Source organism: Pseudorasbora parva, chromosome 7 (genome assembly GCF_024679245.1).
Source record: "Pseudorasbora parva isolate DD20220531a chromosome 7, ASM2467924v1, whole genome shotgun sequence".
In the NCBI taxonomy this organism is placed as follows: Eukaryota; Metazoa; Chordata; class Actinopteri; order Cypriniformes; family Gobionidae; genus Pseudorasbora; species Pseudorasbora parva.
This window is the reverse complement of record NC_090178.1, coordinates 8,429,819-8,454,945: the sequence shown is the minus strand read 5'-3', so window position 1 is coordinate 8,454,945 and position 25,127 is coordinate 8,429,819. Positions and strand designations below refer to the sequence as shown.

The window sequence follows — 25,127 nt, the reverse complement described above, 5'->3', positions numbered from 1 at the left end:
TCCTCAAATCACTTTTAAATGTTGCTTAACTCTGGTTTTTATGGTTTGCCACAGTATTATTTTAATATTATTTATTGATTTTTTGTATTGGCTTTTTTTGTTTTAATTTTAATTTTAGCTAAAAAATGTAGTAATTTTGGTATTTTTGTCTTTTTAGTAGTTAATAGTTAAATCATATATTAAATATTTTTTTATTTAGCTTCTGTTTTAGCCCATTTAGATTTCAGTTTTAGTACTAACTTATTATTATTTTTATTTTTTTTAAACTATATATATATATTTTTTTTTTTTTATGATTAAGTTTAAGTTTTTCATCCATATTTTCTTTTGTTTCAGTCAACAAAATTGTTTTAAAATAGTTTTAGTTATCAATAACAGCTTTGCTTTGCTAACATAAGAACTTATCTAGCTTGCTAAAATACATTAGATTTTTCCAGAATTGTGAAAACATCTGATAGTCTTGAGCCCCTTTCAAGCCCCTTTCACACTGCACGTCGGACCTGCTATATTCCCGGAACATTGCCAGGTCGCCTTCTGTGTGAAAGCAACCACGTCCCGGCATTGATTACCGAATTCGACCCGGGTCAGGGACCTAGTAATATTGCGGTATTCGACCCGGGACGAGCCCTGTGTGAACAAAAGCCGAAACTAATGCCGCAACATGTACGTAGTTATCGTGCGACTCCTAGAGCTTGTTTTTTCAATAATACAACCCTGCAGTGCCAGAAGAGCTAGTCGGTGTTTTAAACGCAGAGAGTGTTCGTATACAAAAGAAAATAAAATTAAACAAGCAGAAATGTGCGCAAACTGGACACAAGTCGAGACAACGGAGCTCCTTACTATCCGCGCTGAAGCTGAGATCGCTCGCCATTATACGTCACATCAGGATGTCACGTGTCAACTCGACCCGGGACCGTTACGGGTTGTGTATGAAAAGTGCACATATTACTGTATTTCGCTGGCAGTGTGAATGGACCAAATCTAGCAACCCGGGAACAAATGCCGGGTCTTATTATCCGTGTATTTGCCGGAATCGCAGTGTGGACGAATCAGGAAGAATGGGTTAAATATTACTAACCAATTATAATGTTTTGCATTGCTTGCCAGTGTTCTTGTTCAAATCTGTGTATATACATATAGTGGAGTTAAATATTTGAGCTTTTGTTGCTATTTAAAATATATACTTTTAAATAGTTAGGAAAAAGTAACATTTAATTCAAACATTTTTGTTTTCATTCTGGAACATAAAATACATAAAAAAATAACCCTAACTTTTTTTTCTTTTTTTAATGTTAAGATGTTAACCCTGATAAGCTAAAGCGTGATCATACCTTGATAGCTACCAGCATCTTGTCAGTATCAGGACAAAGGTTGGCACATTCTGCCAGGTAAACCTTGCCAAAAGCTCCTTCACCCAGTTCCCACTTCAAAACAATGTCTTTTCTTTTAATGTGTTGGACACCTGCAAAATACAAAGGAAGAATCACTTTAATATAGTACAAATTGAATATTGAAAATATTCCAATTGAAAACATGTGCGCTATTATTGTGAGACACTCACACATGTCTTTGTCCTTGATGATGCCACAGAAATACTGCGGGTTCTCCACAAAACTGGACAAGCCAGAGTCCAGCGTGCTATCGTCTGAAGATGGAGGACTTGCCCCGAAGTTCATGAAGCGGAGAGACACGGCCAGATCATCTTCAGTGCCTAGAACAGACGAACCTGTAGACACACAGAGAGGAAGCGGTTCCCATGCAGCTCTGGTTCGGCATTTTCTTTTTCCTCCCTTTACATTTCCTGAGCCCTGTTAAGTTAATCAACTTATTGGCAATTATAGAGTAAACATCTGAAGAGCTCTACACAAATTCCTATGCAGTTTGACAACATCTAGCTTATTTTTCCTTATACAATCTTAGCCGGTTACAGATTTTCCTGACGATGTACAGATAAACAATTAAGTTTGTCACATAGATGATCAAAAACTAGATTTGTAAAGTCGCTTGTCTGTGCAAAACGTAGTGCCATATACAGTATAACATAAACTAACTAATAGTAAATTGGGTCTTTATATTTGAAAATATTGCACTTGAATGATCATATTTGGGGGCATCATCATGATAGAAAAACCCTGATTTAGAAAATTAGTAGGCTATATCTTTCCACAGCAAGCTGCAGGATTTAAGATATCGTGTAGCACAAATGGTTATGTGGTGTCATTTAATTCTTGACGTTTGGGTTTGTTCAAATCTGTAACCCTAAATGAGAAGTAGTTGCCTTGGCAAACACCACTCACAGTATGTTGTGTTTTATGTAGTATTATTTAAAATTGACAAGTTACTGCATGCACAAAAAAGAATCTACACAACAGATATCTACCAGTATGTTTACTGGATCTAAAGCAAATCACCTCAGTTTTAGGAAGCAGAATTAAACGCAAGGGCCTCTCCTTCAAATCACAAAACCCACTCAAGCTATAACCGCAGAGACCCCAGACTGGGCAGAGAAGAGGAACGCAGGGAATAGAGGGTGAGAGGGGAGGGAGGCAATCAGGTCCACTTAGGCACTTTGTGAGCGGAGCGAGTGGACCTGAAAAGCCTGGCTCCATCACTCTTCTTTAATGGCTCGCTCGCGGCTGGGGCTCCCGATGCTATTTACTTTGCATGCTGTAATTAAGACCTGGCAGCACTTTGCCGAGCTGTTAGCCTGACACTGTACAAAGTTACAGCTTAAAAGAGACCGAATTTTGCTCCCTTTTTTGTGCGCTACTTAAAAGAAACACAATGCCTCCTGTGGAACTCATTCAGATTTCAAAATAATAATGGAGAAAGTCATTTTGGCATGTGCTGTGATTGTGCTGTCTTTGGCTTTCTTGTTTAGCGATACCATTCTTCCGCTGTTGCGTGAGTCGCACCTGGTTTGTTTCTACGATGTCTTTGTTTTGTTTCCCTTCCATTGAAAGACCTTAAAACATCTTCATTTGAGTCTTAAACGGATTTAGCTTACTGATTAAGTGAAAATTGATGTGTTGTTTTGTGCTGGATTTTGGGAGAAATATCAAGGTGTCTATGTAAAAGGTACTCTAAATTAAAATATTATATATATATATATATATGTAGCACTTTTGACAGATAAAATGATAACATGAGATGAAGGCTTCAGTTATATTAGCCTGCAAAATAACAAATCCTACAAATGCTGGCCACTATATTTAGATCACATGAGCATAACTGTCACGTCAGCCAGTAATACATATAAAAGTAATATATGTTTAGACTTTATTTTCGATATAGTCCATTTTAGACATTCTACTAACTATAAGTAAATTTCCAAGTACATGTCAAGTAACTCTTATTTGAGCAGAGGTATTCAATTAAAGTTCCAAGAGTTCTGGTCTCTAGATTTCCTCCTCCTAGCGGAGGTCCAGACAATACTTTGTTGGAACGGTTAAACATTCCCAGGCAGCCGTAATGCGTTGAAAAAGAACAAAAATCTTAAACACTCAAAATAGTCATCAAAGATGAGAATGCTGTGCCCCGAGAGCCAAGCGGTGAAGTCTTAAGAATTTTTTCCAATATTTACCTAAAGAAAAATAACATATTTCTCCCAACTGGATATGAACATAAAAAGGTTAAATCAGATGCTTTAGCAGGCTATTTTTATTTATTTTTACATTTAGACACCTACATGTATGGCACATAGAAGGCCTTGAGACTTAGAAAACATAATGGGGGTATCTAGTATCTTTATATTTTGCTCAACATAATTAACTACTAAAAACAAAAAGCATACATAATCTAAAAAGCAAAATCTCATTATGAGCACAAAGTAAAGTTACTATTTAAATTTTCTCTTTTTTTTTTCTCTTGCCATCTCAAAATTATGTACCAAATTCTAACATTGTTTATGACATGCTCTTAATATGCTGATTAATAATGCTACATTTATGGGAAACTGAACTTATTAACTTGTCGAATCTGTTTTAGTTAAACAGTCCGAGTCTTTTGTATGACCAGGTGTTTTAGCAAAAGTATCTATGCACTTTATGTTTTTAGCGGGAGAGAGAAGCAATGTGGATGTAGTGGAATGGGAAAGGGCTTGAATGAAGTGTGTTTGCTCTTGAAAATATTAGAGGATCTAGTGCCGAAAGATTGTTACAGTAAATGGTGTGAACTGCTCCTTTGTTTTGACGTGCTGCTCACTTTAAACTGTAGAAAATTGCAATTATGTCCCGTGGCCTGGATGGAACCAAACTGGGTTCCAGAACTGGACCATGGTTCGCCATTTGACTACCACTGCATTAGGGTATTAGTAGACTGTTAGGTTAGGGTTAGTAGAATAAGTTGACCTGTACTTACAAAGTTAATTTTAGTCCATCAAAAGACCATCAAAATAAAGTGTTATCAAATATTAAGCAGACAGTCAATAATACTCTAATGAGAGTTAGTTGACGTAGCTGCAAAGTTACTTATAGCTTGTAGAATGTGGAAAATCGAAATAATGTTAATCACATCCAATTTTACTTCCGTAATCTTGGATGGAGGAAAATGGATGTTTACTGAGAAAAAATGAAGGTTAGGGCTAGATTACATGCCATATTGGATAGTTGGTGGGTAAAATGTAGAGTAACATGCACAATATGCATAAAGAAAGTATATATGACCAGTTTTGATTTAATGTTTACTTTTCACAAAGACTATATATACTAAGATGGTGCACTCATATTGCTATGAATGGGAGAAACTGCATTGCACAATATGGAGGAGTAACACGGCAGTTGCAGTTTGAAGCTTTAGTTCCCATTAATGAGAGATGTTTTGCTATTTGAAATATGTTATTTAAATGAGTTGGCCAAGAATTTCCCCTTTCAGGTTGGTCTTGCATGCCCCAAATAGCTGCCGGAGGCGTTGCAAATATGGCTGTCGAGTAAAAGTTTTGTGCAAAACAGGATATTTAATTAGAATGCAGACAGGGTGAGGCTTAATTACTGTATATCCGTTGTGGAAAATGGGCCTTACATGCTAAAATGGATACTTCGGTAGTGAGAGGTTAACGGTAAAAGGGATTTGAAACATCAGCTGAAAAGGAAAGTTGTTTCAGAGCAGCGCAAAGCAAGGTTTAGGAAGAATTTCTTTTGTAGCAGTAACTTAAAAAAGGAACGAGCATCAGTGGCGGTTTTGAGTTCATGTTGACTAGGAAGAACTTACGGTGGATGCCGAACTTGGAGTTCTGTCCACATTTATTGATGGCAACAACCATGATGAGCAGAAATGTGCACGCGAACACAGCGAGACCCACCGCTTCTGACACCTATGAACATGCAAATGGACACAATTAGAGCGATAACAGTTATATAAGACTGTAAAAAATAACAGTATGTTGTGATCATATGTGACATCTCATACCCCAAAAACTCTGCTCTCCAGTTTCTCAGTCTCCGTTGTTTGGTTGGTGGGAACTGCTAATGTTAAAACATTTGTTACTTTATCAACAGTGCAAAAAAAAATCGTAATACTTTTTTCTTATTTTACAGTACAAAAAAAATAATTATTTTTAAATCAATAAATATTTAATTTAGAAGCACAATGAATGAAGATTTTAAGTATGAAGGCACACATATTATGCCCTCTTACAAAGTCTTGATTTTGTTTTCAGGGTCTACTGAAATAGGTCAAATGTTTCACATATTTGACATCGTTGCAGCACCTCTTCTCAGTCTTTCAGTAATCCTCTGTTTAGTTCCTGTCTAAGCCCCTTCTTCTGAAAAGCACATAGTGCTCAGATTGGTGGGCTTGCCCAGTGTTTTGTCATTGGTCAATCACTCTGAGCGTTTCGGAAATGTCACGCCCCTCACCATAACAGTGAGTTTCAACACACCACTGACTCAACTCAATGTATCAAAATTAAGAAAAATAATCTTGTTTTCCCTTTGAATTAAAATGTTTTGATACCTTTGGCAGATCTTTTTTTCCATTCTCTCTCTTGAATCCAACACAGAAGTGATTTAAACTGCAATTCATCGACTGGCTGCTAGCCAGACTCCAAAAGGGAGTCTATCCTATAAACTGCAATACTCCCATTAACTCATAAACTCCCAAAACTCCCATTACCAGTAGCAGGCAAGCGCAACTCTGCCGTCATTATGTTGAGCCCCGCCCACCGACTCTATACACGATGTGATTGGCCTGACCAGAGTTTGGATTTTACAGCTCAGAACTGTATTGAGAGTTGCTAGACGATACTCGCGGCAGATTAGATTTGCTGCCGCTAGGGTGCGTCTAGATTTCTAGGCTAACAAAAAGTGGTTTTGGTCTATATAGCCAATTTTGTCCTTCATGACAACTGTGAGGTGGTGAATTTGTTTATAACCCATCCCTTTAAATGATATTAAGCCTTAAAGTACTACATAATTATGGACGTGGCCACTTGAGTGACAGGTAGATTCACAAACTAGCCGTTATTCTGCTCTCTGTCTCCACCCACGCCCCGCCTCTTTGCCCATTTTCTGTTATCCAGGAATGACGTGCTGTGACGCACTGCCAAGATATAGTTACGGCTGGTTCCGCCCATTTTTTTGCTTCAAAAATGCTCATCAGAAACCTACGGGTGACGTCACGGACACTATGTCCTTTGTTATATACAGTCTATGGTAAAAATTAATTTTAAACTTTAGTATAAAATAAGACTTGATAACTTGTGTAATTTTACTTCTCAAGTAAATGTGTCTTGATTTAGGGATGTTTAGTTATTTGTACTGGAAAACAAGACAGTACAAATAACTTTTTTTTTTGGAGTGGACGAGATAACAACATTTTAATTATCAAAGCGAGTGTGAGTTAAAAGCCATCTGGACATTTGACCAACAGGAAGCTGTTTTAGAGTAACTTACTTGGGTCATCAGGGAGGACTGGCATGTGGAGAAAGATTATAACCAAAAATTAGTCGATGCACCACAAAGCTGCTGCAATACATGTTGTGTGATGATGCTCACTCACCTGGAATGATGCCCTCTGGGTCAAGGGGGTCAAAAGGATTTTCCATGAACTTCCCAAAAGCCGTAGCCTGGTCCCTACCCAGTTTATTCTCCACGATGAGTGTGTAGTTGCCGTTGTTCAGATGGGTGGGTTTGTTGAGGAACAGACAGCCGTGTTGAACGGAGCCATCGGCCGCGTCTCTGATCATATCGGTGTAGGTGTAGCGGGTTTCGTTGAGAGGTGTGTTGTTGTACAGCCATTTGATGGTGGCGGGAGGATTGCTGTCCACGGCGAATGGAAAGCACCAGTGATGTTGTGGTTCTGAGTCCTTTAGAAACAAGATCCGCACTGCAACTAAACACAGATGGGGAATGAGTTCAAATGTGCAGTGAGACATAATCACTCCATTAGGGAAGCACAATATCAGCAGATATTGAATATTTAATTCTTTCTGCCTATTTTGAAATTTAAATTACTTTTGATATCATCTTGGACTAATGTAAAGGGATTATGGCAAATAACATTCTCTTAAAGTGCAATTTCCCTGTAAGAATTGTTGTGTGTGTGTGTGTGTGTGTGTGTGTGTGTGTGTGTGTTTTTAACAATTAAAACTTTAGTTTATTTGATTACTTAATCAGCCTCCCATAGGTCCCTTCTCTGTTATTATGAGCAATTAATTGAGTAGATTTCAAAAATAATTATTATAATTATAATATAATTATAAACGTTTTGCATCTGGCTCTCTAATCTTTATTTAATACTCTGTTATTATGAACGCTTATTCTTTTCATATTCAAAACGTTATCTTAGGTCTGACAGAAAGTAACAATAACGTAAATATAGTAATATAGTATAAATAATATAGATACATATACATATATATACATCTAACATACAACCATACATTAATTAAGATAAAGAAAAAAGAAAATACCAGTTATAAGAATATATGTATGTATGTATTATTATTAATTAATTATAATAAATAATTTTATTGAATTGAAGATTTTTTTAAATATCATCTGTATCTGTGTGTGTGTGTGTGTGTGTGTGTGTGTGTGTGTGTGTGTGTGTGTGTGTGTGTGTGTGTGTGTGTGTGTGTGTGTGTGTGTGTGTGTGTGTGTGTGTGTGTGTGTGTGTGTGTGTGTGTGTGTGTGTGTGTGTGTGTGTGTGTGTGTGTGTGTGTGTGTGTGTGTGTGTGTGTGTGTGTGTGTGTGTGTGTGTGTGTTTTAGTGTTTGTCACACTGAATTGCCGAAGTCTCTGAGCTGTTGGTTGTTAGTCTCCACTCTTATTCAACTGCTGTATCCAACTATCAGGCAGCAGATTACTCTCTGTATTGGTAGTCATTGCATTGCATCGCTGCTCATGCACACAAAGTTTAATTCTTTGATGGCCGGGAATCATTGCTGTTAATGAAGTTCAAACAATGTTCCTGTATGTATAAGAATTTCTATATCTAGTACCTGTTCTTCAGAATAGCTCAAATAATTGCTGCATCCGTCATAATTTTTTTTCCATGAATCAATGTGTTCAATCTTTACAGTAAACCTGTTGACCTGTTATAAATAATAAATCTCTGTCTGTTTAGGGGACCTAACCACAAGAGGCACTTGAGAGCCAGATGAAGGTGGGATACAGGAAATGGTTCTTTTAGCAGGGAGAACATGCTGATGTGCACAGCCCGGTCGCTGCTTCATAACCATTTCAGTGCTCTTAACCCGTGACCCTGCCTCCAGAAAGTGCTTCGCACGGAGAATCACAGTCATTCGTGTCATGGCCTAGAGTTCACGCTTGAAAAACCATCCTTGTTACACCGGCCCAATGTTAACGGCTGAGCAAGTTCGAGAACCATTTGTGAACTCCACTAATTGTGGTAATCAAAAAGAATGAAATAATTAAATCTGTTAATTGGGTTGCGGTTAAGGTTGCTGGCCGAAGGTGAATTTCATCATCTGGAGCTACGGTTGGCAAAGTACAGTACACTAAGACCATAACTAACGCTTGGAAATTATATTATCGATTGGCATCTGGGTTTAAAAAAAATGTTTCGGGTCAAAATGATGCCGTGGCAGCACCTGCGCGCTGTGGGCTATAACCCGGCCTGCTAATTTAAGAGCGAATTAAGCAGCGGTGGCGACGAGCCGTTGTCCACCAGTCATGTGATTCTGACATAGACTGGCAGCTAGCACACTTGCTATCTGCCAATCGGTCCTCACAATTATATTTCCGGACTATGGGGGAGAGAAATCCATTAGTAGAGAACAAACAAGATCTGAAGACGGTTATCATCCCATTTTCCTGACAGTCATTATCGCTCCCCTGATGGCTATACATTTGTCTGAAGTCAAGCACTGTTTTTCTTCTTTCTGAAGAGGAGGTGATAAACAGTGATAATTGCTGTGGTGTGGAGTGCGGTCATATGGGAGGATTTTTCGATGGAAAATTTCGGCCATTGTAATGCTGTTGCTTCTGTTAAGAGCAGGGTTATTATCGTTAACTAAAATATTAAAAACACTTACATTTTAAATTGAAAAAGAGCTGAAATAAAACTATAAACTATTAGGTTAAAAACATAAACTAAGCATTAAAATGTATAATCTTTTTTTTTAAATAATAATAAATAAATAAAAAAAATAACACTAAAACAAAAAACAAAAAAATCGAATTAGGCGTATTATAGTTCAATAAAACCAAAACGTAAACTGTAAAAAAATAGGACCCACTTTATATTAGGTGGCCTTAACTATTATGTACTAACATTTTAATTACTCATTTGATACAATGCACTTATAGTGTACACACATGTTTTTACATTGTACTTACATTCTAAAAAATACCTGCATGTAATTACGTCTGTAATTCATTTCTGTAGTTTCATTTGTAATTACACAGTTGTCACTTCCCTTACCCCTAACCCTACCCTTAAACTGACCCCCACCACCACACCTGTCCCCTAACTCTACCCGTATCCCACCTCATTATCAGCAAAGGTGTTTTGCAATACAATTTAAATACAGTAAGTACATTGTACTTATTTTTTAGTGTAAGTACATAGTACTTAAGGCCACCTAATGTAAAGTGGGGCCAAAAAAGAATAACATAAAATGGTTATGTTGTGCGCACAATTTACTTATCATGAGAGAACGAAGTCATTCATATTCATAAAATTATATTACGGAGAAAAAAGAAAAGAAAAAAAGAATATATATATATATATATGAATATAATATGAATTTCCATAATATGAATTTACACTAAAATGCAAAATTATTTATGTAAAAAACAACAAAATTATTATAAATTAAATTAAACTAAACTTAAAACTAAAATAAAAGCTTGTTCAAAATATAAATAAAATCACTTTATATTATTTCATACAAAAAAAAAATGAAATAATAGTATAGTGTATAAGAAACATCACAAAAATAAATATAATGGTAATTGCAGCTTTATATCTGACAGTCTTGCAGTATCATAGAGGGACTTTCTTATTTTAAACTTTATCTCACAGTAACCTTTTTAATTTTTTACTTGCATCCATAGGAATTTCCTATTTAGATCTCATTTCCATGGGAATCTAATATGTTGTCACATTCAGATTTGAAAATGTGCTAGTACACATTTACGTATTCTGAAAATAACAGCGTACAAGGTGAGAAAAAAGAAATAAAAGAACAAAAAAATGTCAGCGCTTACATTCGATATCCAGCTGCACCGTGGCTTCGTCCATCCCAGCGCGATTCTCCGCCTCACAGGTGAGATTGTGCAGGTTGTCTAAAGAAGACACGTTCCTCATGTGGAGAACCAGCTCCAGGGTTGATCCCCAGATTCCTTGCTGTGGAGAAAGATGAATTGACAAAGTAAACATCTCTCTGAAGTCCTGCCACAACATCTGATCAACCAATCAGGGGTAAAGTGACTTCAAGAATGGCCCTTTCAACCAATTTTACTGTACATGTATTCATTAACATACCAAAATATGGTTTTGATCCAGGAACATGCACTACTTTGGTCAGTTTCAATTGATGCTTCATTGACAGCTTCAATACTTGAATGCAGTATAAAGCCAGTGTCATGTACCTGCAGGGTCCAGCTGGAGCGTAGGTGCTCTGTTCTCCAGCGGATAATCGGTGTTGGTACTCCTGTCACCAGACAGGTAAATGTCAGGTTTCCCCCTTCTTGAGTAGTCAGTGTCGGTGGGTCAATTTTGACTTCAGGAACACCTGCAGGACAGGGAAAAAAACAATGTTTTTAGTTTTAAGGACCCCAAACTTGAACAGTAGTGTCCACATTTTGTTTCACTAACTTAAAGGTGATGTATTTTAATCATAATTAATAATTTATTTCAAATAGGTTTTCCAAACTCAGTCATAGCATTTACACTTTTCGAGAAACTCAATCTTGCTTATTGTCCCTGCATATTTCATTGGGATAGAAGTAAAATTGCACACTTGATCTTAACAAGTTTCCTTCCAGATAGGTGCACTTACTGCAGTTATCCATTTCAAATGAATCCAGCTGAACGCTGTTGCCATTGTAGATGCAGTTGTGTTGAGAATCAATATCGCTTTGTCTTTTTCTATGCCATTGCTGAAGCCAGTAAATGTCACATGAGCAGGTGAGTGGATTGTCCCGCAAAATCCTTTGCAAAAAAGAATGCTTGCGTCATGCTTTCAGCAAAATAACACATATATAAGACCTCAAAATCTATCGTTTCAGTTTTTCAGACTGAGGTAAATTGTTTGCATTTTTCAGTCTCAAATCACCAGCAGAGTAAAATAAATCTGTAAATCTCAGTGTTACTCACAGACTCAACAGAGGGACCGAATGGAACACCCTCCAACTGATGTGCATCAGTAAATTAGATGCCAGGTTTCTGTAAAAAAAAAAAAAAGAGATGATGTGAACTACATATGTAAAAGAAAGGCTGTGTTGCACAATAGTTAAATAGACTCCTAATAAACAAGACTCGTTCCCTTTCAAAAAAACAATGTGTAAGACAGCTCAGATACAGAGAGTTTAACCTGTTTTGAGGAACTTTATCTCATAACTAGATTTTTGTGAGATTAATAGCTAATTCAAAATATGAATAAATACTATAGCATATAAATAAAACTAAAATAACACTGCCTGCAAGACATTCTGATGAAAAAAAGAAGATATTTTAGTTGAAATCCGATGGCTCAGAAAGACTTTCATCGACACCAATGTCATTTCCTTTCTCAAGACCCATAAAAGGCACTAAAGACGTCGTTATAAAGCGTTATGAAGCGATGAGAATAGTATTTGTGCACAAAAAATTTAAATAACGACTTGTATAGTGGTGGCCGATTTCAAAACAAAGATTCAAACGTTATGAATCAGCGTATTGATTCATGATTCGGATCGCCAGTGTCATGTGATTTCAGCAGTTTGGCAGTTTCACAAGCGATCCGAATCATGAATCGATATTACATTTTCGTAAACATTTTCGTTGCTTCATACATAGTAGAATCACTGCAGTGAGATGGGCTTTGTAACGACGTCTTTAGTGCTTTGTGGGTCTTGAGAGAGGAACTGACATTGGTGTCAATGAAGGCCTGCTGTACTGTAAAAAAAGAAAAGCTGACATAACTTAAAATATAAGGCAACTTGCTGCACAGCGTTTATGAGTTTACTCAACTCTTACACAAAGTAGTTCACTCAACTCCATTAACTGGGTAATGTCACATGTCTCCCATTTAAAGATCTTTTGTCCAGCTAATTAAGTTTTTATTGTTTTTCTGATTTTGTGTTGATTTTTTTTGTATTTTTTATGTCACCATCATGGTGATTAGTGTTTTCTTTAGTTGGGCAGTTTAACAGCTTTTTAATGCTAGTGTTTCTCTGGCTGCTGAAAAAGAATTGAGTCATTGTGTAGTGGTTTAATTCACTGAGTTTAATATGAGCAATATACTATTAACTTCGTTTTGTTGTGATTCTTGAAGAGATCCAGCACAGTTTTAATCAGAAAAGCTGAATAAGGTTTAAAACCGATTGTATAAGCACTTTGACCTCCTGTGAGATTTACTTCCACAGACATCAAGAATCAGCCCATGAATCTCAACAATGCTGACATGCTTCATGCCGCAATGCATGCTGGGAGCCGTGGATGAGTTTTCCATGATGCACCCAGAATGCGTTGTTAACTTGTTGCAAATATGCTTGTTAACTTGCAATTACAAATCAAATAATACTAGATCGGTTCATCAATTGTTAAACCAACTTCTTTTCACTGGTTAAGCCAACTTTTTTGCATTTAATTGTCCAGTTAACTAAAACATAATCATTAGCCTAAATTTTGGTGAGCTGGATTTTTTACAGTATGTAATCTTAAGATCTTAATTTGTGTTCTGAAGATGAACAGAGGTCTTGAACGACATTAGGGTAAGTAATTAATGACAGAATTTTCATTTTTAGTTGAACAAACCCTTTAAAGCATATCTAAAACACCACGTAGCCTAAACATATAAACAACATTAAAAACTTTATTTTCACCACAAGGGTGGTTTCAAAACTCTAACCTGAAGTATGAGACGTAGCAAGCGTAGATTAACTAACAAGATTCAATGCAGCAAAATATTTCAAAGTAGCACTGCATTTCTAAATAACACTGGCACGCATCTCTCTGTATTGGCTGACTGCTGGACTCGAGCTTAATTAGTTGAGTGAGAAGTGTGAGAGAGTATATTTTGAAGGCCTGTGTGTTGGCCACAGACATAGTTTAATGGATTTTTTTTTTTTTATCATTTTGTGTTCAGAAAGCTTCTCAATTCAAGGTTTCCGATTCAGAGATATTTGTCGTCTTTTTTAATTAAATTTGCGGGACCTGTGGGGGAGACGGAAGCTGAAATCTAAAGTTAAATAAAAGGAGATGACAACCGATGGGGACAATAACGGCTTGGCAGATATAGATTCTCTGTGGCAGGGCTAATGGGGGCCAGCAAGGGTTCAAATATTTGTTTTCCCTACTTCCAAAAGTTCATGTCAGATGGGTCGGCCATCGGGGCCTATCTATTACAGCTCGATTCTACCATAGGGAGAGAGTGTCTGAGAATAGCAGCTGCCGTTTTATACCGGCGTCGAAGGGAGGGGGAGACCGTGGATTTAAAAAGCCGAAGCGAAGGATGGGTCAGGCGTATAAAAGACAGGCTCGTTTGTACTTATGATTTTTCATACTGTACATCCCCGCAGTCATATGAAGCTTACAGACACATCTGGTCCTCCGCACAGCCCTCTGTGAAATATTGATTGGGTGATAATGGACCCTTAGTGGAGTGTATTTATTATGCATCAGTTGTCAATAATACGCCAAAGTGGGCGAGTAAAAGGTGACTGCTGGGTATGCTCTCATGTTTCCCCAGAACCCCCCCATTCCCCCTCCTGTGTGACCGCTTTCCCCCTCATCAACAACAGTGGGCATGTCGCACACACTGAGAGATAACGATTACAAGATAGTAGAGATAAGGGTCAACAACCTTTCAGCTAATATCATCAGTGTTTTCTTGATGCTGTGATTAGAAATCTTCCCTTCAAGAGGGAATAGACATTAGCTCTTTTAGCCCTGATTAAAAATAGTTATGCTTCTATTTGTAGGTATATATCTGTTTTATTCTGTGAAGACTTCTTGCTGTGGAGGTTCTATTAGGTTTCTTGGCATAAGTGAAGTTTGATTTGTTGTATACGTGATTTAAATGAGATTAAGGGCATAGAAACAATTATTGTCCATGTTGAATGATCATTATATTTTTAGATTATTCTGCTGTATTTTTTTTTTTTTTTTGTCTTTTCCATCAAGTGATATTGCATGGTAATTAAAACGCAAGCTCAATAAATAAATAAATAAATGTATACAACATTTTTAAAGGGATAGTTCAAATAAAAATTCTCTCATCATTTACTCACCCTCAAGATCCAAACCTGTATGAATTTCTTTCTTCTACTGAACACAAAAGAAGATATTTTGAATAATGTTGGTAACCAATATGACGGTAGCCATTGACTTCTATAGCATGCGGGAAAAAAACGAGAGCGCAGATGGCAGTGAAAATTAGTGACGCACAAATTAAAGAACAAAGACGCAGCCGGATCATTTCCATGATGACTAACAATCCACCAAGAGCAGCACAAATTAGCATCTGGTTTAAGACGGGGTTTTTTGGGGCTGTAAATAATAGCGCAAATACCAGTAAATGTACTTGCGCAAACCTTAGAAAAGCACCTTGCATGATTAATTCAAATACTGTCCTTCTATACATTTGGCTTTTTAAAGGGGAACTCCTACAAATACATGCAATAAGGTCAGCCGCAAAAAATAAGCCTTTTCAGCGCTGTTTTTTCACTCCATGTGTTTAGTAAATCCTGACAGTATTTTCAGAGTGTTTGTGCCAGCGCAAACTGTTAGGAAATCTAGCCCTTGCTCTCCTAAAATTCCAGAAAAGGAACAGCATACAAGTTTGGAATGACATGAAAGTGCATAATGACACCATTTTCATTTTTGGGTGAACTGTTCCTTTAAGACCTTGCAAAGGTCTCTGTCTCAGGGTTGCATTGCAAATAGCAAATCAGGTAGAACAACTGAATGTCATGTCACACAATTAATATTCATGAGCCAAGCTGATTTTGTAATGTCTCCTGCATCCCACCAATTTTCTCATTTTTTAGATTCTTCCGCCCTTGATCATGAACATCAAATCTCTTCAAATTTCTTTTTAATTAGGGGAAATAGATGCAATAAAATGATTTCAGGAAGTGAAATGTAAAGATTATTTCCTCAGTAGTCATTTAGTTGCTAACTAACTTTAAATGTGTCTAGGGTTTTTACCGCCTCAGACCAATAAAGCAGCTTCACTCATCAGAAAGAAAGAGGATTTGAAGTGATTGACAGGTACAAGTCCTGAGACCCAAGTGTATTGTGGGAAGGCCAGTTGTATATGTAAAGAACACTCACACATACTGCAGCTTGAAATTATGCTGGAAGGCATTTTCAGAGATGTACACCAACCCACAATCTGTGACCGTCCTGAAAAATATATACACAAGTCAGTCAGATATTTGACTCTTTGACTATGAGAAATGTATCGTTTAAAATTTGGGGTCAGTACAAATGATTTATTTATTGGAAATAAATCAGTAATTTATGGTCAAATGTGACAGTAAAGACTTTTCCATTGTTAAAAAAAATGCTGTTATTATGCTTTCCACAAAAATGAAGCAGCAAAATCTGTTTTCAACACAGATGATATCAGATGATGATGATAATAATAAATGTTTCTTGAGCAACAAATCATCATATTAGAATGATTTCTGAAGGATCATGTGACTGAAGACTGGAGTAATGATGCTGAAAATTCAGCTTTGCATCACAGGAATAAATTATACTTTATATATAAAATATAAATATATTACATAATAATAATATAAAATTTATAAAAAATATATTTAAATTTTATTTTATTCCACAATATTACAGTTTTTACTGCCTTTTTGATCAAATAAATGCAGCCTGAGAAACTTTTAAAATTGTACAGACAGCTGTGTATATATGAACTAAATATAATATATGTGAAAATATGAATGAATGTACAACATCTCATTTAAATATGAAGTTACTTTAACATCTTTATTCAATCTTGTACATGTTTTGTAGATTTAAATACTTACAGGTTCTTCAGTTCTCTGTAGTTGGCGAGGTCTATGTCTGTGATGTTCTCCAGGTTTGCTTGATTCTCTATGTAGCTGGAGGGATGAAATGAAAGAACAGATTGAAATTCAACTAAAATGATGCTCTAATGATCATGCTCAATGTCATTAATTCAAATATGAAACTATTTACTGAATGTTTCTGATTACTGAATGTTTACACATTTCTGATTTTGCTTGCATGATCTAAATGCAATAAAGCGTCATCTCTAAAATTACTTTCCTTTCCAGATTATGCCACAAATTCATCTTACTTTCAACCCTTCCCCACCAAACCCCTGACTCCAATCTGGTATGTAATATCATCCTACATTATTTTTATTGAAAATCATATTTTTATGTTTAAATCAGGAACTTTTTCATGAATAATTATCTTGCTTTAATAAGATATTTAAAGACATGGAAATGCATCCACATAATGACATTTTTTCTTAAGATTTTAATGTACAAATATTTGAATACATTTATGTTCACCTGATTACATTTACCAACTTTAGCTCTTTGTTTCATCAAGTGTGTGATTCCAGGTCTCTATGAATTATATTAAATAGTACTGTGCCCTTTAATATGAGGCAGCGGTCAGGAACTGATGACTCGAGAGCCACACCTGGCACACCTGGTGAGCTACACCAGGGCTGAATCCGAAATAACCTCCTATACCCTTAAATAGGGTATTATTAGGCTAATTTAATCTCACATTGCAGTGCAATAACAAGTGTACAGCCATACACACAGTGGCTGTCCAAATTGACTCACTTGTTCTCATTCACTTCTTTAAGTAAACTGTATTAGTGAACTAAAGTAGGGAATAGTGATCAAGGGTTTAAGGGTGATTTCAGATTCAGCCCAGGTCTCTCACCCTTTACCAACAAATGATCGATAAAAAATCTGTAAAAGCACATCAACAGAAATTAGCTGATTACAGTTAATTTGTTGTACAGCCTTCCAAAGTTAATGAAAAGTTTATAATAATATATTTTTTTAATATAATAATAATAATAATAATAAGTTGTATTTAGTGCTTCCAAAGCGCGTATTTAGTGCTATTTCTATATGTCACAACAGCAATCAATGGCAAAGAACTTAGGTTTCTGTGGTAACCTACAGCTCCTGTACTTGGATTAAAGGAGCTATGTAACTTGTTTTTGGTCATGCTAAAAAGAAAGATTTTTAGAATAGCTGACTGGACTGAAACGTAATTTTATTGAAACTGTTTTTTTGCGGTGCAATGCAACATTTCAAAACATTCAACCAAGATACACTATATTGCCAAAAGTATTGGGACACCCCTCCAAATCATTGAATTCAGGTGTTTCCAATCGCTTCCATGGCCACAGGTGTATAAAATCAAGCACCTAGACATGCAGGCACTTCTACAAACATTTGTGAAAGAATGGGTTGCTCTCAGGAGCTCAGTGAATTCAAGTGTGGTACCATGATAGCTTGCCACCTGTACAATAAGTCCATTCGTGAAATGTACCCACTATTAAATATTCTATGATGTGTTATTGTAACAAATTGAAAGCAATTTGGAACAACAGCAATTCAGCCATAAAGTGGTAGGCTACATAAAATCACAGAGCGGGGTCAGCACATGCTACAGACCTCCAAACTTCGTGTGGCCTTCAGATTAGCTCAAGAACAGTGTGTAGAAAGCTTCATGGAATGAGTTTCCATGGCCGAGCAGCTGCACTCAAGCCTTACATCACCAAGTGCAATGCAAAGTGTCTGATACAGTGGTGTAATGCATGCCACCAATGGACTCTAGAGCAGTGGAGATGTGTTCTCTGGAGTGACAAATCACATTTCTCTGTCTGGCAATACAATGGATGAATCTGGGTTTGGCGGTTACAAGGAGAACGGTACTTGCCTGACTCCATTGTGCCAAGTGTAAAGTTTGGTGGAGGGGGATTGTGGTGCGGGGTTGTTTTTCATCGGGTGGTCTTGGCCCCTTATTCAAGTGAAAGAAACTCCCCTAATGTTTCAGCTAGGGATGTCACAAGTACCGGTACTTCAGTACCAAGTTGGTACAGAAATCTTTAAAATGTGACGATACCAGCATTTCTGTAGTACCGGTAGTACAGACTCCCGAGTATATCCAGTACAAGTGCAGGGCTCCAGACTGTAGCTGATTATATGCTAGTGTATGTGAATATCGAACTGCAAAATACTATTGAAATAGTACATCCTGCAGATCCGCGGGCATTTAAACACACACACACACACACACACACACGTGCGCGCGCGCGTGTTTTTGGAGTCTGTGCCAACAGCCGTGTGTCACTATATGAGGACATGAAAGTATGAGAATTTAACTTTTCATTTGAGAAAATAGTCAAATCATGAACACAGACACTCAAAGGTCTTCACAGCAACCCGTCAAAATAAAAGTTTGGTTTAACGTGAAGAAATTGACAGAATATATTAGGCTACTTTTGTACAGTAGATTTAGCTATCTCTCTATGTAATAATAATACGCCTCTACTAATAATAATGCCTAGATGGTTGCTTATTTTTTACTTGATCTTTAAACAATGTTTAATTTTAAACAGCCTTTACATTTGTATGTATTATTTATAATGTTTATCATCATAAAAAATAAACTCATTGAATTTAATAGTTATAACAACATTTTGCTGTGGTATAAAAATTGGTACTGAGTAATGTAATTTTTTATGGTATTGGTACCAACTACTGGATCTTTGGTACCGTGACATCCCTAGTTTCAGCATGCCAAGAGATTTTGTACAATTTTATGGCCCCAAATTTGTTGGAATAGTTTGGGGATGGCCCCTTCCTGTTCCAACAGGTCTGCGCACCAGTGAGTCCTGACCTCAACCTGATAGAACACCTTTGGGATGAATTAGAGCGGAGAGTGTGAGCCAGGCCTTCTCGTCCAACATCAGTGCCTGACCTCACTAATGCATTTTTTTATAAACACACTAAATCTTGTGGAAAGCCTTCCCAGAAGAGCTGAAGCAGTTATAGCTGCAAAGGGTGGCCCAACTCCATATGAAACCCTACGGATTAAGAAATGGATATCATTAAAATTCATGTGCATTTAAAGGCAGGCGTCCCAAAACTTTTGCCAATATAGTGTATGTTCTATAAATGTCGTATTTATGATAATCCACATAGCGTATAGTTGACGACACTGTTTGAAGTTATAAAGAGAAGTTATTGAAGAAGAGGATTTATGTTCCTTAGTTGGTAACTCAACCTGCACATTATTGCAATATTGCAAATTATTTATTGTTTGTTGCATTACCTAAAATGAGTAATCTAAATTACATTACGGACTACAATTTTTGTCATGTAATTTGGAATCAGTTACTGACTACAATTTATAAGTAATCTACTGGTTACTATTTTTGAAATGCTATTGGGGGAAAAAAAATAAACATGTTTGAAAAATGAAAAATGCATTAAAAAAAAAAAAGTATATTTGATCGAAAAAAAGGTTCCAGATCACTGATAACACCATCAGTGAAGTATTTCTGAAATTGATTACTTTTTTTCATTTCCACAGAAGCAGTTTTACTGAACAGTATTTCCAGGAATGAGGATTCTTTTTGAGAAAAAGTGTTCATAATGGCTGAGTAAATCAAACTCTATAGAGCCAGTCTGTAGCTGTGTCTCATTTGAAGGCTGCATCCTCCAGAAATCACATTTGTTGGTTGCATACATCAAGGTTGCTTCATTTCATATATACTGACTATTACATTCCAATGTCATTAATAGACAAGGCATGTTTATTTATATAGCACATTTACACAATGGTAATTCAAAAGTGCTTTAGCAAAGGTATTAAGATAATGATAAAATAATACAACAATGTATGCATCACTAGGAATAACAGTTAATTTTATAATGGTTTCTGTTCTGAAATAAGACATCTTTCAATTGCATGTGGTTGACAAATGCAACCTCCAGAGGATGCAGCCTTTGAAAGTCCCCTTATATATAATCATACATCATGTGTTCCATAATTCAATGCAACAAAGCTGCAAAGTTAAAAAAATACATCCACTGACAAAAAGTACCATGGTGTTGCTATGTTTGTAGTCTCTAATCATCTAGAAAATTTCATCAGCTGGCAGCATCACTTGACCAAATAAGCCAGAACTAATATCAGAAATATTTTTATACACCATCTTGACAAACTCATATGATGTTTAAGTACATATAATTCAATTCAATATGATGTTTTCCCTGATATATCTGATAATTGCTGTAGTGCTTCATTCATTGTCATTACATAATCAAGCATGTGCTTATTATTGAAATATGGTCCTGAATTATGTTTTTTTAAAAGCTTTAACAAGGTGGGATATAATGTACGCACACTTACCGTGTACTTGCCAAAGAAAGGACTGTGTAATATAAGGTATGGGCTGATGTTATTACCTAGTTATTACCCAGTTAATGTAATTATTATAATAAGTTCATAGTATGTACATGGGAAACAGGACTGTAAAATAAAGCGCTACCGATAAAATCATTGTGTATTAATTGCAAACCAATGATTGATCGCAAAATATTGACCAGTTCTGAGGCGTTGAATACACACAGTCATGCTGATAATAATGAGCCTTCTTTATATCCTCCTGTACGTAAATACTCTCTTCAAATAGATGCTGATAACTAAAGATATTTCTACTGACTTCACTGGAATCTTTTGATCTGTGATTCTATCCAGTTCTGTTCGAGAAGCACAAACGGATATTTATTAGCATCTGATTGACCCAGAGAGCCATAATGCAATTACAGAGCAGGTGGGACGACATCTCAAACTGCTTTGGCTTATTGAATCGAGTCGAGTGGGCAATATTTCATCTATTGTTTTCAGCGGGGCATTCACAAGCAATTCACAGAATGGAATTTACAGCATGATGAATGATGTATTTCTGCCGCTGGTATGAAGTTAATGGTCTCTTGTTTTCCTCCCTGGTAGAAGTGCTGTTCCTCTGTACTGTGCCCGTCTCACTAATACAGCGAAATGCTGCGTTTTTACGGGCACAAAGTGTCCTGTGTAAACACGTGGTGAAAGAGCATTCTCATTTATTGATTGAATGCTTGTAGTAAATGTAGAGACTCTACTGGAGTTCAGAGAATCACACTTGAGTAAGTGTACGGAGACGAACAACAATGGCAGGAACTTTACCTTTAAATACAGCGATGACATCAGACATTATGCGATTGCATATATTTTACACTAAATGTCTTTCCTTTATTTGTATTATTAAATGATCCTAATTATTGTTATGAAGCACTGTTTTGATCTAAAATGATTTCAGTGCAACTTCCAAGAATAAAATCTCTTATAATTGAGTTGCATTATACTCATTATAGGTAAAGTGTACAGAAATCAGCCATTTGAATGTATAAAGTGAGTCATTTGACATCTATCCATTCTCACGTTGCTTGAATTTCATGACATTTTTCTTCATAGGAAACAGGAATTATCACAATGTCAAAGCTCCTCTTTTCCGTATAATGAAATTGCATGGAGTTTAAGTTTAAGCTTGATTTATTAGAATATTAGACTGGGATTTGAACCAAGGTTCCCTTTACGTTCCCTGCTTACTATGTAGAACCAAGTTTTTTTGTTTTTTAAAATTAATTTTTGTCTCATCTCTTCCAGGGCACCAAGTGAACCAGATCCTGCATAATGATACAGGTGGTACAATAGAAAGGCACATGATGGTGTACAGTTCATCAAAAACAAATCTCCAGCATCTGTGAGTGATATGGGCAGCACACTGAGACCTAAAACAAACACTATCAAGGTAACACACATATAAATGCCACTAAAAAAATGCAACAACAACAAAACACTGACTGGGTATAACACTCTAATGGACATAATTAATAACAACATAAGATTCAGCATAACTTTAACAAAAATATATATGTAGAGATGAGGTGTATAATGTTATTGACGGCAGATTGTGAGGTCAATTATATTGTAGTGTAAAAGTGCATTGGCTTTTTAAATATAATAAATCTAGGATTTCCTTCCATTAACAATTGCAATGTTTTACTGAAGGAAGGAGAAAGAGAGATTGCATGAAACACAGTGAGATAAAGATTGTAAGAGGTGTGGTGATCATACTACTATAAGCACAAGTGCATAAGTGCCATAATCATATCAACACTATTCTGAATGAAGTGCAACATTCTGCAAGGCTTGGTATCACTGTTAAAACACCTGCACCTCTGGGAACCCTCTGTCTGACTGTACACACATGAACATTAAGATGTTTTCTCACCATTTCCGAGAATAGATTATGTACCTGACACTCTTAAAAGCACTTAAAGAGAAGCTCAGCACCAGACCACTTTCCTCCAGTCCTTGATTAGTTTTCAAGGATTTTCTTGATTTGGGAAAGTTCTGCTTTCAGTGCATTAGGTCCTGATTCCACAAATGAAATGAAATGTACTTAAAAGCAATAAAGACAGGGCTGATGATAATTAAATTGGCCTGCCAGGAAAAACCTCCAGGCTAAACCAGGGAGTGCATGCTCAAACTATACATCCAAATGGCCAGATTTCGGCATGAAAATTAATTAAGGCCAATCACTTTGATTCAACTCGCAACCTGTTCCATCTCAAGCACCGCACTGAACTTCCACGGAAGTCTCAGCAACTTGTATCAACCAGCTCACCATTCCCGTTAAACGTAAAGCTTAATTGAACAGTTTCAAAACTCAACTTACATTTCAGTGACGTTTTCGCTCTCCTGTGGCGCCAACGGCGGGATGCTGGTGATCCCGTCCAACTCCAGGCATTGCAGCATGGCAAAGGAACAGCGGCAGGCGCTTGGGCATCCGCTCAGGGCTGGTGCAACCAGGACGAGAAGCAATACCACAACCGGGGCCACCCTACGGTCAGCCATGGTGGGGCTTTCGAGTGAGTTTGTTCTCCTGAAGGAAACTCCACCCTGCTGCAAGAACTCAGGACGTGAAGAGAAGCGGCTCTTCTCTTGGCCAGCACTCAGGGTTATGATCCCATCCAGGAGCTGAGCTATTGAGCCGTGTAGCAGGGCCCAGGGGAACGGTGGGCTGTTGCCTCCTCTCACTACCTCCCAGTCCGAGATGGAGAAAAGGAGGGGAGGGGCAAAGCAGTCCATTAGTTGAGTTTGAGTGTGAGATGAGAGCGAGCAGTCGTCACCAGACACCTCTGTGACACTTGCAGAAGTTACTGTAGCCAGACGCATGAGCTGCATGTGGATATGGATAGATCAGAAGAGCAATACGGGTTAAAGCTGACAGTGAACTTTGAGCTCATGAGGCAAAACAACTCATGACTCATTAATGCACAAAGGTAAAGGACTGTGCCATTTCCCAAATCCCTCTCCCTCCTCCTGTAGGACTGTCCAGTGTCCCTCTAAAAGGGACATGCAATGTTCTGAATGAGTGACACTATAGTTCAAAACGCTTATGCTACATCCGACGTCATATGTCGTGCTAGTTACGTTTTTTTAAGTTGAAAAATATGGATATTTTTCTTACAAAACCCCACCAATTCACTTCAGAATACTTTTATTAACCCCCTGGAGTCATGTGGAGTATGTTTATGATGGATGGATGCACTTTTTTGAGCTTCAAACTCTTTGACCCCGTTCACTGCCATTATAAAGCCTGGTCGCTTCAGGATATTGATTAATGTAACTCAGATTGTGTTCATCAGAAAGAAGAAAGTCATATACACATAGGATGACTTGAGGGTGAGTAAACCATGGGTAAATCATAAACCATGATCTAAGCACAGTTTGAGACATTTAGAGATCTCTTCTGAAACTCTAAAGGAGGCCCTTGTGAGATCTCTTTCTCACCAGAATGAATCTGAGAAGCAGGAGACTCAAGCAAAGGTCTTCATTTGCTCTACATTGAATATTATTGCTGAAAAACAATTGAGATTAGGAAAAGAACTAACTTTTTTTCTGAGAGAAAAGACAAGTGCTCGGAAGCTGCTCTTTTATTGCTTTATAGACTTTTACAGTAAACTGGCAGATAATTATTGGCTGATAATCCAAATGCAGTATTTACTGAGGGTAATCCAGAAAACAGGATCAACCAAGACACAGGCAAACAGGGAGACAAGCAGAAGATCAAAACCAAGACACAAGGAACCAGTATAACATTCAGAATGGTTCGAAATCGCCCCCCATACCGTCATTCGCTATTCCCTCCATTACTTCACTAATATAGTTCACTTGAAGGACTGAATGAAAATGAGTGAGTGAGTCAGACACTGAGTACACCCGAAGAGTATATAGTTTGGGCTTGCTGTTTAATAATGATATGAAACGTAGTAATCTTGCAGCTCCAGTATAATGAAAATATTTAACTTGAACCCTGCCATGGAAACAAGAATGTATGAACTGTAATTAAACAATTTAATCAATTAAAAAGGAATTTATACCTGT

At 36.9% G+C, this 25,127-nt stretch overlaps 1 protein-coding gene across 3 annotated transcripts in view; it reads right to left on the bottom strand.

Moving 5' to 3' along the window:
- Window positions 1-23,932, bottom strand: part of ntrk1 (neurotrophic tyrosine kinase, receptor, type 1) — a 33,564-nt gene extending 9,632 nt beyond the window's left edge. Inside the window, exons 1-13 of one of the 3 annotated variants that reach the window (XM_067447979.1) lie at window positions 23,416-23,932; window positions 16,658-16,732; window positions 15,945-16,016; window positions 11,784-11,852; window positions 11,467-11,618; window positions 11,057-11,199; window positions 10,673-10,811; window positions 6,997-7,329; window positions 6,891-6,908; window positions 5,407-5,462; window positions 5,209-5,311; window positions 1,562-1,726; window positions 1,332-1,462 (exon numbers count right to left, since the gene is read on the bottom strand). In XM_067447979.1, the coding sequence (XP_067304080.1) occupies window positions 1,332-1,462; window positions 1,562-1,726; window positions 5,209-5,311; window positions 5,407-5,462; window positions 6,891-6,908; window positions 6,997-7,329; window positions 10,673-10,811; window positions 11,057-11,199; window positions 11,467-11,618; window positions 11,784-11,852; window positions 15,945-16,016; window positions 16,658-16,732; window positions 23,416-23,924 (1,965 nt within the window). In that variant the 5' untranslated portion in view covers window positions 23,925-23,932. The remainder of the gene's footprint in view (window positions 1-1,331; window positions 1,463-1,561; window positions 1,727-5,208; window positions 5,312-5,406; window positions 5,463-6,890; window positions 6,909-6,996; window positions 7,330-10,672; window positions 10,812-11,056; window positions 11,200-11,466; window positions 11,619-11,783; window positions 11,853-15,944; window positions 16,017-16,657; window positions 16,733-23,415) is intronic. The other 2 variants (XM_067447980.1, XM_067447981.1) reach the window with 2 other exon arrangements.
- Window positions 23,933-25,127: the final 1,195 nt, after the last annotated feature.